The following is a 13,161-nucleotide window of genomic DNA, read 5'->3' on the forward strand; positions in this document are numbered from 1 at the left end:
TTACCCCTACCTACAGTATACTGCTGTTACTGTCTATTATCTGTCCTTTACCCCTACCTACAGTATACTGCTGTTACTGTCTATTATCTATCCTTTACCCCTACCTACAATATACTGCTGTTACTGTCTATTATCTATCCTTTACCCCTACCTACAGTATACTGCTGTTACTGTCCATAATCTATCCTGTTGCCTAGTCACTTTACCTCTATCTAAATGTGCATGTCTACCTCAATTACCTCGTACCGCTGCACATCGACTCGGTACTGGTACTTCCTGTATATAGACAGGAAGTTATCGTTACTCATTATGTATTTATTCCTCGTGTTATTGTCTTTCTGGTATTTCTCTAATGTCTTCTTCTCTGTATTGCCCGTAAGTAAGTGTTTCACTGTTAATCTACACCTGTTGTTTATGTGACAAATACAAATTTAAATGTAATTTAATTTAATACCTAATTTATTGTCTTTCCCTCCCCACAGTGGTGTCCTCTCCACTGCTATACTGTCAAATGTATTTATATGTTTCAATGCTATTTACAGGTGTAGGATCTTCATTTGATCAGTCTTTTTTTTGGTGAGAATTTTCCTGCACCGTAGGAAATGCAAATGAGCTTCATGATTGACATCAATACACTGAAAACGCCGCACTAACAAATGGCTATATTAACTGTACTGCACATTTCATGTAGCCAAATTTGGCTAGCTAATAGCCTAACAACCGATCTAGCAACCTTATGGACTAAACGTTCAAATCCTGTTTCGACATGATTATTTTGCTGCAACAATACTGGTTAAATGAAGATCCTTCATCTGTAAATAAAGTTTGTTTTGGTTGGATGTGATCCTGTCTGTGTTACGGAGTTCTGACCCCCCCCCCCAGCTACACAGTTCTAACCTCCATTTAATCCTCTCCTCTCTCTTTTTTCTCCTCTCCTCTCCTCTCCTCTCCTCTCCTCTCCCCTACTCTCCTCTCTTCTCCTCTCCCCTTCCCTCCCCTCCCCTCCCCTCCCCTCCCCTCTCCTCTCCTCTCCTCTCCTCCCTCCCCTCCCCTCCCCTCTCCTCTCCTCTCCTCTCCTCTCCCATCCTCTCCTCTCCTCCTCTCCTCCTCTCTTCTCCTCTCCTCTCCTCCTCTCCTCTCCCCCTCCTCTCCTCTCCTCTCCTCACCTCTCCTCTCCCCTCCCCTCCCCTCTCCTCTCCTCCCCTCCCCTCCCCTCCCCTCCCCTCTCCTCTCCCATCCTCTCCTCTCCTCTCCTCTCCTCTGCTGCCCCAGATTCAGCCTTCATTATGGTCAACACGTCGGGGCGTTTCGCTGGTCAGAAGGCATTACTCCTGACTCCCCAGCTGAAGGAGAATGACACTCACTGCATCATCTTCCGGTACTTCCTGTCTGGACGCGAGGGGGCGGGGCCTGGGCAGCTCAACGTGTACATCAGAGAGAACAACAGTCCCCTGGGCATGCCTGTCTGGAACGTGTCTGGGCCAGCTACTAGAGCCTGGGTACAGGTAGAACTGGCCATCTCTACCTACTGGCCCAACTTCTATCAGGTGAGTTACCTTACCCCCCCACCTTACCTTACCTTACCTTACCTTACCTTACCTTACCTTACCTTACCTTAGATTACCTTACCTTAGATTACCTTACCTTACTTTAGCTTACCTTACCTTACCTTACCTTAGATTACCTTACCTTAGTTTACCTTACCTTACTTTAGATTACCTTACCTTAGATTACCTTACCTTACTTTAGCTTACCTTACCTTACCTTACCTTAGATTACCTTACCTTAGTTTACCTTACCTTACCTTAGATTACCTTACCTTACCTTAGATTACCTTACCTTAGTTTACCTTACCTTACCTTAGATTACCTTACCTTACCTTAGATTACCTTACCTTAGCTTACCTTACCTTACCTTAGATTACCTTACCTTAGATTACCTTACCTTACCTTACCTTACCTTACCTTAGTTTACCTTACCTTACCTTACCTTACCTTACCTTACCTTACCTTACCTTACCTTAGTTTACCTTACCTTACATTAACTTAGTTTACCCTACCTTACTTTAGTTTACTTTACCTTAGTTTACCTTACCTTACCCTAGTTTACCTTACCTTACCTTACCTTACCTTAGTTTACCCTACCTTACATTAACTTAGTTTACATTACCTTAGTTTACCTTACCTTACCCTAGTTTACCTTACCTTACGTAACCTTATTTTAGATTACCTTAGTTTACCTTACATTGCCTTAGTTTACCCTACCTTACATTAACTTAGTTTACATTAGCTTACCTTACCTTAGTTTAGTTTAGTTTACCTTACCTTACCTTACATTGCCTTAGTTTACCTTACCTTACGTTACCTAAACCAGGGCTGCCCAACCCTCTTCCTGGAGATCTACTGTCCTGTAGGTTTTCATTCCAACCCTCTTCCTGGAGATCTACTGTCCTGTAGGTTTTCAGTACAACCCTCTTCCTGGAGATCTACTGTCCTGTAGGTTTTCATTCCAACCCTCTTCCTGGAGATCTACTGTCCTGTAGGTTTTCAGTCCAACCCTCTTCCTGGAGATCTACTGTCCTGTAGGTTTTCATTCCAACCCTCTTCCTGGAGATCTACTGTCCTGTAGGTTTTCAGTCCAACCCTCTTCCTGGAGATCTACTGTCCTGTAGGTTTTCAGTCTAACCCTCTTCCTAGAGATCTACCGTCCTGTAGGTTTTCAGTCTAACCCTCTTCCTGGAGATCTACTGTCCTGTAGGTTTTCAGTCTAACCCTCTTCCTGGAGATCTACTGTCCTGTAGGTTTTCAGTCTAACCCTCTTCCTGGAGAGCTATCGTCCTGTAGGTTTTCAGTCCAACCCTCTTCCTGGAGATCTACTGTCCTGTAGGTTTTCAGTCCAACCCTCTTCCTGGAGATCTACTGTCCTGTAGGTTTTCATTCCAACCCTCTTCCTGGAGATCTACTGTCCTGTAGGTTTTCAGTCTAACCCTCTTCCTGGAGATCTACTGTCCTGTAGGTTTTCAGTCCAACCCTCTTCCTGGAGATCTACTGTCCTGTAGGTTTTCAGTCTAACCCTCTTCCTGGAGATCTACTGTCCTGTAGGTTTTCAGTCTAACCCTCTTCCTGGAGAGCTATCGTCCTGTAGGTTTTCAGTCCAACCCTCTTCCTGGAGATCTACTGTCCTGTAGGGTTTCAGTCCAACCCTCTTCCTGGAGATCTACTGTCCTGTAGGTTTTCATTCCAACCCTCTTCCTGGAGATCTACTGTCCTGTAGGTTTTCAGTCCAACCCTCTTCCTGGAGATCTACTGTCCTGTAGGTTTTCAGTCCAACCCTCTTCCTGGAGATCTACTGTCCTGTAGGTTTTCAGTCCAACCCTAATTCAGCACATCTGATTCAGCTTGTTAAGGTCTTGTTGAGCAGCTAATTAGTAGAATCAGGTGTGTGAAGTTAGGATAGGATTTTCAATACCATACATTTTTTAATAATAAACTAATATAATTTATATATATATATATATATATATATATAAATATATATAGTTAAATAGTTAACCAATAGCTACCCTTTACCTTACCTTACATTACCTATAATGGCGGTAGGATTTTCAATACCATAAAAAATAAAATAATAAAATTATGTAAATATGTACACTACCGTTCAAAAGTTTGGGGTCACTTAGAAATGTCCTTGTTTTTGAAAGAAAAGCACATTTTTTTGTCCATTTAAATAACATAAAAAAATAGATATGAAATACAGTGTAGACATTGTTAATGTTGTAAATGATTATTGTAGCTGGATATATATTGTATGATACAACGCTTTATTGTCCTATTTGCATATAAATTCATTTTGGAGGCCAGCGATACATAGTTACTCACATCTGATTATAGTGGCAGAGAAGAGACACAACAATGGTCCATTAAAACATGTTATAAATGATGAATATGAACCCTTTGTATCCATGGCAATAGGCCTATGTGTGTTCTCTCTCCTCAGCACCAGTTCTATATAATGTTCTATTCCACCAGAAAACTCATTTTCACTCACTACTTCCTGATTGGAACATCATCCCTGAACCCTGGCACACCGAGCCCAGGGATTTCACACCCTCGACAATAGTGTTTCCAGGCCTCATTGAGGAAGAGACACAACTCACCAATGGCGTGTCTCAAGTGGAACTCTATTCCTTATATAGTGCACTACTTTTAACCAGAGACCTATTGGTTTTACCTATGGGCCTTGGTTAAAAAAGGTGCACCGTGTTACTTGATGCAGAGAGCCCTCTTGACATCTTGACCTCCCAACCAACAGGAGATTAGGCCCCACTGGGCTATTTCATTATAGCTACAGGCTACAGACCCCACTGGGCTATTTCATTATAACTACAGGCTACAGGCCCCACTGGGATATTTCATTATAACTACAGGCTACAGGCCCCACTGGGATATTTCATTATAACTACAGGCTACAGGCCCCACTGGGGTCTATATACAACCAACCCATTGATACAGTACATAATAGATACTAAGACAACCAACCCATTGATACAGTACAGAATAGTTACTAAGACAACCAACCAGCCCATTGATACAGTACAGAATAGATACTAAGACAACCAACCCATTGATACAGTACAGAATAGTTACTAAGACAACCAACCCATTGATACAGTACAGAATAGTTACTAAGACAACCAACCCATTGATACAGTACAGAATAGTTACTAAGACAACCAACCAGCCCATTGATACAGTACAGAATAGATACTAAGACAACCAACCCATTGATACAGTACAGAATAGTTACTAAGACAACCAACCCATTGATACAGTACAGAATAGTTACTAAGACAAACAACCCATTGATACAGTACAGAATAGTTACTAAGACAACCAACCAGCCCATTGATACAGTACAGAATAGATACTAAGACAACCAGCCCATTGATACAGTACAGAATAGTTACTAAGACAACCAACCAGCCCATTGATACAGTACAGAATAGATACTAAGACAACCAACCCATTGATACTGTACAGAATAGTTACTAAGACAACCAACCAGCCCATTGATACAGTACAGAATAGTTACTAAGACAACCAGCCCATTGATACAGTACAGAATAGATACTAAGACAACCAACCCATTGATACAGTACAGAATAGTTACTAAGACAACCAACCAGCCCATTGATACAGTACAGAATAGTTACTAAGACAACCAACCAGCCCATTGATACAGTACAGAATAGATACTAAGACAACCAACCCATTGATACAGTACAGAATAGTTACTAAGACAACCAACCCATTGATACTGTACAGAATAGTTACTAAGACAACCAACCAGCCCATTGATACAGTACAGAATAGATACTAAGACAACCAACCCATTGATACAGTACAGAATAGTTACTAAGACAACCAACCAGCCCATTGATACAGTACAGAATAGATACTAAGACAACCAACCAGCCCATTGATACAGTACAGAATAGTTACTAAGACAACCAACCAGCCCATTGATACAGTACAGAATAGATACTAAGACAACCAACCAGCCCATTGATACAATACAGAATAGATACTAAGACAACCAGCCCATTGATACAGTACAGAATAGTTACTAAGACAACCAACCAACCCATTGATACAGTACAGAATAGATACTAAGACAATGAGAAGCAGCCAGGTTTCTAAACATAAAGTCAACGATGTTACAGTGCTTGGCTCTTTAACACAGTAAAGACTGATAGAGGTTTTCTGAACACTGCCCAGGCCCAGATTGTCGTCAATAGTTTCATACAACATTTCATTTCACACACGTCTCTACCCTTTTATGACAGTCTCTTGTTTATCGATGTGACATTCAGAGTTGTGAAGCATTGGTTTATAACACACACGCACGCAGGCACGCACGCACGCACGCATATACACACACACACACACACACACACACACACACACACACACACACACACACACACACACACACACACCATTATACATCTCAATGTGCTATGGGAAATCCCAGACATCTGTTGCCATTCAACCCTCGGAGGGAACGGTATCTCTCTTTATAATGGTTTCTTTGTGCGTGTGTGTGTGCGTGTGCGTTTGCGTGCGTGCCTGCGTGCGTGTGTGTGTGTGTGTGTGTGTGTGTGTGCGTGCCTGCGTGCATGTGTGCGTGCACGTGTCTGTGTGCGTGTGTGTGTGTGCGTGCGTGTGTGCGCGTGTCTGTATGTGTGTGTGTGTGTGTGTGTGTGTGTGTGTGTGCGTCTGTGTGTGTGTCTGTGTGTGTGTGTGTGTGTGTGTGTGTGTGTGTGTGTGTGTGCGTGCCTGCATGCGTGTGTGTGTGTGTGTGTGTGTGTGTGTGTGTGTGTATGTTTGTCTGTGTGTGTGTGTGTGTGTGTGTGTGTGTGCGTGCGTGCATGTGTGTGAAACATAAAGTTCTCCGTCTTTAAATTGACAACAAGGGAAAGTAATAGCGAAGACACTAATGATCTCTGGGCCGTCTCTTCCTCACAAGGAAAATAAAAAGAGCTCAAATAATTATAGGTGTCTTTAATTGCATAGTAACCTAAGTGTGTGTGTGTGTGTGTGTGTGTGTGTGTGTGTGTGTGTGTGTGTGTGTGTGTGTGTGTGTGTGTGTGTGTGTGTGTGTGTGTGTGTGTGTGTGTGTGTGCGTCTGTGTCTGTGTGTGTGTGTGTCTGTGTGTGTGTCTGTGTCTGTTTCTGCGTGTGTGTCTGTGTCTGTGCGTGTGTGTGTCTGTGTGTGTGTGTGTCTGTGTGTGTGTGTGTGTGTGTGTGTGTGTGTGTGTGTGTGTGTGTGTGTGTGTGTGTGTGTGTGTGTGTGTGTGTGTGTGTGTGTGTGTGTGTGTGTGTGTGTGTCTGCCATAATGAAACTACCTGGTACTCTGATGTAATTCGGTAACTACATGTTATGGTTATATATTTTATAAAGTCCAAACCAGGTCTTTCATCTGAGATAATTACTCCTCTGTCAGGTCTTCCTAAAATGTCATTGAGGAAGTCATCACATATTTATCATGTCATAAAATAATACCTATTTATTGCTATTCACATCGTAAACCAGGGTTTGATTTGTATGGAGTGATTTCAGTGCCAACATAAATTGTATTTGATTTCCCTAATTCATTCAATTTGAGTGGAATATTTTTGAATTTGTAATGCACCAATTGAATCATTGAATTCATACATTGAAGTTGTATTTCTTGATTTGAAACTGAATTGACTGAATATTTCATTCAGTTTTAAAATTATATTTCAATTTAATTGAATATTCAAATTCACTATTTATATATTCCTGTTTCAATATGGTAGATATTGCATTCATTGTCTATAAAGTTTACAAACTATCATTTCAAGTGGATAAAAGTTTCATATATTCAACTTCTCAGTTTTCAAATTCAGTTCTCTAAATTCAGATTTAAAACCAGAGACAACATCCTGGTACTTTGCCAGCCAGGCAAGGTAGAGGAGAACAGATAGAGCGCGATTCTATCTTTGCAGTCAACAGAATCTCCTGGAGTTTTCTGAAGCCAATGTGGCATGTTGAATTTATTTTCTTCCTCTTCGTTTTTCTCGAGCAGTTGAACCGTTGTGGCTATGAGCCATTATGAACCTGAAAGATAAAACTCTCTGGAACTGTTCTAACGTCTATGATAATCCGCTTTGGAAGGGAGTGTCACAAAAAGAAACCTGTTCAAACTTAGAGCGATCAAAACCAAAGCGAATGGCTCCGGTCATTTGCTATGAACTGGGGAGTGAGTGGAAATGCATTGTTCTCAATTGAATACACACTGGATGCATGTAAGCTGTTCTGCGAACATGTCCTATGTACTGTATAATGTATAGAATACATACATTTGATAATTGATATGTTTTTAATGAGGCATAGCCCATTAAAATTAAAGAAAGACACCAACCTCATTTGTTTATAGTTTATTTCAGAACAATAAGCCTGTGGCTACAGACAGTGCTATTTAAATCAGTCCTGTATTAAACATGTACTACTCAGTTATTTCCAGATTTCCAGATCATTTTCTTCTCTCCCTGTCTGTCACTCCTCTCATCTCCTTTCATCTCTCCTCTCATCTCCCCTCATCTCCTCTCATCTCCCCTCATCTCCTCTCACCGCCTCTCACCTCCTGTCACCTCCCTACATCTCCCCTCATCTCCCCTCATCTCCTCTCACCTCCTCTCATCTCCTCTCATCTCCTCTCATCTCCTCTCATCTCCCCTAATCTCCTCTCATCTCCCCTCATCTCCTCTCATCTCCTCTCATCTCCCCTCATCTCCTCTCACCTCCTCTCATCTCCCCTCATCTCCTCTCACCTCCTCTCATCTCCTCTCATCTCCCTACATCTCCCCTCATCTCCCCTCATCTCCCCTCATCTCCTCTCACCTCCTCTCATCTCCCCTCATCTCCTCTCATCTCCTCTCATCTCCCCTCATCTCCTCTCACCTCCTCTCATCTCCCCTCATCTCCTCTCACCGCCTCTCACCTCCTGTCACCTCCCTACATCTCCCCTCATCTCCCCTCATCTCCTCTCACCTCCTCTCATCTCCCCTCATCTCCTCTCATCTCCTCTCATCTCCCCTCATCTCCTCTCATCTCCCCTCATCTCCTCTCACCGCCTCTCACCTCCTGTCACCTCCCTACATCTCCCCTCATCTCCCCTCATCTCCTCTCATCTCCTCTCATCTCCCCTCATCTCCCCTCATCTCCTCTCATCTCCTCTCATCTCTCCTCATCTCCCCTCATCTCCCCTCATCTCCTCTCATCTCCCCTCATCTCCTCTCATCTCTCCTCATCTCCCCTCATCTCCCCTCACCTCCTCTCATCTCCTCTCATCTCTCCTCATCTCCCCTCATCTCACCTCATCTCCCCTCATCTCCTCTCATCTCCCCTCATCTCCTCTCATCTCTCCTCATCTCCCCTCATCTCTCCTCATCTCCCCTCATCTCCCCTCATCTCCCCTCATCTCCTCTCATCTCCTCTCATCTCTCCTCATCTCCCCTCATCTCCTCTCATCTCCCCTCATCTCCTCTCATCTCCCTACATCTCCCCTCATCTCTCCTCATCTCCCTACATCTCCCCTCATCTCCCCTCATCTCACCTCATCTCCCCTCATCTCCCCTCATCTCCCCTCATCTCCTCTCATCTCCCCTCATCTCCCCTCATCTCCTCTCATCTCATCTCCTCTCTCTCCTCTCTCTCCCTCCGTATGTCTCTCTCTCTCCTCTCTCTCCCTGTATATCTCTCTCTCTCTCCCTGTATATATCTCTCCTCTCTCTCCCCGTATATCTCTCTCTCCTCTCCCCATATATAACGCTCTCTCTCCCCGTATATCTCTCTCTCTCTCCTCTCTCTCCCTGTATAAATCTCTCTCCTCTCTCTCCCCATATATATCTCTCTCCCCTCTCTCTCCCAGTATATATATATCTCTCTCCTCTCTCTCCCCGTATATATCTCTCTCCTCTCTCTCCCCGTATCTCTCTCTCTCTCCTCTCTCTCCCCGTATATATCTCTCTCTCCTCTTTCTCCCCGTATATATCTCTCTCCTCTCTCTCCCCGTATATATCTCTCTCTCCTCTCTCTCCCCGTATATATCTCTCTCCTCTCTCTCCCCTCTCTCTCCTCGTATATATCTCTCTCCTCTCTCTCCCCGTATCTCTCTCTCTCTCCTCTCTCTCCCCGTATATATCTCTCTCCTCTCTCTCCCCGTATCTCTCTCTCTCCTCTCTCTCCCCGTATATATCTCTCTCTCCTCTCTCTCCCCGTATATATCTCTCTCCTCTCTCTCCCCGTATCTCTCTCTCTCTCCTCTCTCTCCCCGTATATATCTCTCTCCTCTCTCTCCCCGTATCTCTCTCTCCTCTCTCTCCCCGTATATATCTCTCTCCTCTCTCTCCCCGTATCTCTCTCTCCTCTCTCTCCCCGTATCTCTCTCTCTCCTCTCTCTCCCCGTATATATCTCTCTCCTCTCTCTCCCCGTATATCTCTCTCTCCTCTCCCCATATATAACGCTCTCTCTCCCCGTATATCTCTCTCTCTCTCCTCTCTCTCCCTGTATAAATCTCTCTCCTCTCTCTCCCCATATATATCTCTCTCCCCTCTCTCTCCCAGTATATATATATCTCTCTCCTCTCTCTCCCCGTATATATCTCTCTCCTCTCTCTCTCCCCGTATCTCTCTCTCTCCTCTCTCTCCCCGTATATATCTCTCTCTCCTCTTTCTCCCTGTATATATCTCTCTCCTCTCTCTCCCCGTATATATCTCTCTCTCCTCTCTCTCCCCGTATATATCTCTCTCCTCTCTCTCCCCTCTCTCTCCCCGTATATATCTCTCTCCTCTCTCTCCCCGTATCTCTCTCTCTCTCCTCTCTCTCCCCGTATATATCTCTCTCCTCTCTCTCCCCGTATCTCTCTCTCTCCTCTCTCTCCCCGTATATATCTCTCTCTCCTCTCTCTCCCCGTATATATCTCTCTCCTCTCTCTCCCCGTATCTCTCTCTCTCTCCTCTCTCTCCCCGTATATATCTCTCTCCTCTCTCTCCCGTATCTCTCTCTCTCTCCTCTCTCTCCCCGTATATATCTCTCTCCTCTCTCTCCTCTCCCCGTATCTCTCTCTCTCTCCTCTCTCTCCCCGTATATATCTCTCTCCTCTCTCTCCCCGTATCTCTCTCCTCCCTCTCCTCTCTCTCTCCTCTCTCTCCCCGTATCTCTCTCCCTCTCCTCTCTCTCTCCTCTCTCTCCTCTCTCTCCCCGTATATATCTCTCTCTCCCCGTGTCTCTCTCCTCTCTCTACCCGAATATCTCTCTCTCTCTCTCCTCTCTCTCCCAGTATATACAGTTGAAGTTCGGAAGTTTAAACACACCTTAGCCAAATACATTTAAACTCAGTTTTTCACAATTCCTGACATTTAATCCTAGTAAAAATTCCCTATAGGATTGAGGTCAGGGCTTTGTGACGGCCACTCCAATACCTTGACTTTGTTGTCTTTAAGCCATTTTGCCACAACTTTGGAAGTCTGCTTGTGGTCATTGTCCATTTGGAAGAACCATTTGTGACCAAGCTTTAACTTCCTGACTGATGTCTGGATATTTTGCTTCAATATATCCACATAATTTTCCCTTCTCATGATGCCATCTATTTTGTGAAGTGCACCAGTCCCTCCTGCAGCAAAGCACACTCACAACATGATGCTGCCATCCCGTGCTTCACGGTTGGGATGGTGTTCTTCGGCTTGCAAGCCTCCCCCTTTTTCCTCCAAACATAACGATGCTCATTATGGCCAAACAGTTCTACTTTTGTTTCATCAGACCAGAGGACATTTCACAAAAAAGTACGATCTTTGTCCCAATGTGCAGTTGGAAACCGTAGTCTGGCTTTTTTATGGCGGTTTTGGAGCAGTGGCTTCTTCCTTGCTGAGCGGGCCTTTCAGGTTATGTCGATATAGGACTTGTTTTACTGTGGATTTAGATACTTTTGTGCCTGTTTCCTCCAGCATCTTCACAAGGTCCTTTGCTGTTGTTCTGGTATTGATTTGCACTTTTCGCACCAAAGTACGTTCATCTCTAGGAGACAGAACGCGTCTCCTTCCTGAGCGGTATGACGGCTGCGTGGTCCCATGGAGTTTATACTTGCGCACTATTGTTTGTACAGATGAACGTGGTACCTTCAGGCGTTTGGAAATTGCTCCCAAGGATGAACCAGACGCGATGACGTCTACAATTTTTTTTCTGAGGTCTATGCTGATTTCTTTTGATTTTCCCATGATGTCAACCAAAGAGGCACTGAGTTTGAAGGTAGGCCTCAAAATACATCCACAAGTACACCTCCAATTGACTCAAATTATGTCAATTAGCCTATCAGAAGCTTCTAAAGCCATAGCATAATTTTCTGGAATTTTCCAAGCTGTTTAAAGGCACAGTCAACTTAGTGTATGTAAACTTCTGACCCACTGGAATTGTGATACAGTGAATTATAAGTGAAATAATCTGTCTGTAAACAATTGTTGGAAAAATTACTTGTGTCATGCACAATGTAGATGTCCTAACCGACTTGCCAAAACTATAGTTTGTTAACAAGAAATTTGTGGAGTGGTTGAAAAACGAGTTTTAATGACTCCAACCTAAGTGTATGTAAACTTTCAACTTCAAGTTTATCTCTCTCTCCTAATATATATATATATATATATCTCCTCTCTCTCCCCGTATAGCTCTCTCTCTCTTCTCTCTCCCTGCATATCTCTCTCTCTCCTTCCCTCTCTTTACTAATTATAATTGTATTTTTTTGTCTTTTGAGATATTCCATAGCGAAAGGCAGAGGCTAACAATTATGGCCTCATTACACTCCTATTAAAATGAATTAAAAGGCCAAGGCAGTCCGTATCATCGCTGGCAGCAGAAACGAACCAAAAGACACCCCCCCCCCCTCTCTCTCTCTCTCTCCCCATTCCTTTTTCTCTCTCTAATTGAAATATTTAGTTTGTGCTACTGACATCAGTCAGCGCTGGCTAATAGCTTTGATATAATTCATTTGAACATCAATGATAGTGCAGGGGATAATTGTCTCTGACCCATCATTAAGAGAGGAGATGAGGGGTGATGAGAGGACATGTGGGGAGATGTAGGGAGATATGAGAGGAGATGTCGGGAGATGAGGTGAGATGTAGGGAGATGAGAGGAGATGAGGGGAGATGAGGGGAGATGAGAGAAGATGAGAGGAGATGAGGGGAGATGAGAGGAGATGAGAGAGAGAGATATTGGGAGAGAGAGGAGAGAGTGAGATACGAAGAGAGAGAGGAAAGAGAGAGATATACAGGGAGAGAGAGAAGAGAGAGATATATACAGGGAGAGAGAGGAGAGAGAGATTTGTACGGGGGAGAGAGAGAGAGATATACGGGGAGAGAGAGGAGAGAGAGAGAGATGGGGAGAGAGAAGAGAGAGAGAGATTTATACAGGGAGAGACATGAGAGAGAGAGAGATACAGGGAGAGAGAGGAGAGACATTTTTACATGGAGAGAGAGGAGATAGAGATTTATAACGGGAGAGAGAGGAGAGAGAGATATATATGGGGGAGAGAGAGAGATATACGGGGGAGAGAGAGGAGAGAGATATATATGGGGGAGAGAG

General features: G+C 43.9%; 1 protein-coding gene across 1 annotated transcript in view; it reads left to right on the plus strand.

Annotated features, from left to right (window-relative positions):
* The window catches only part of ptprma (protein tyrosine phosphatase receptor type Ma), a 286,344-nt gene that overhangs the window by 63,943 nt on the left and 209,240 nt on the right, over window positions 1-13,161 (plus strand). The window contains exon 4 of the mRNA XM_029724694.1: window positions 1,273-1,547. Within this exon, the coding sequence (XP_029580554.1) occupies window positions 1,273-1,547 (275 nt within the window). The remainder of the gene's footprint in view (window positions 1-1,272; window positions 1,548-13,161) is intronic.

Source organism: Salmo trutta, chromosome 31 (assembly GCF_901001165.1).
Source record: "Salmo trutta chromosome 31, fSalTru1.1, whole genome shotgun sequence".
In the NCBI taxonomy this organism is placed as follows: domain Eukaryota; kingdom Metazoa; phylum Chordata; class Actinopteri; order Salmoniformes; family Salmonidae; genus Salmo; species Salmo trutta.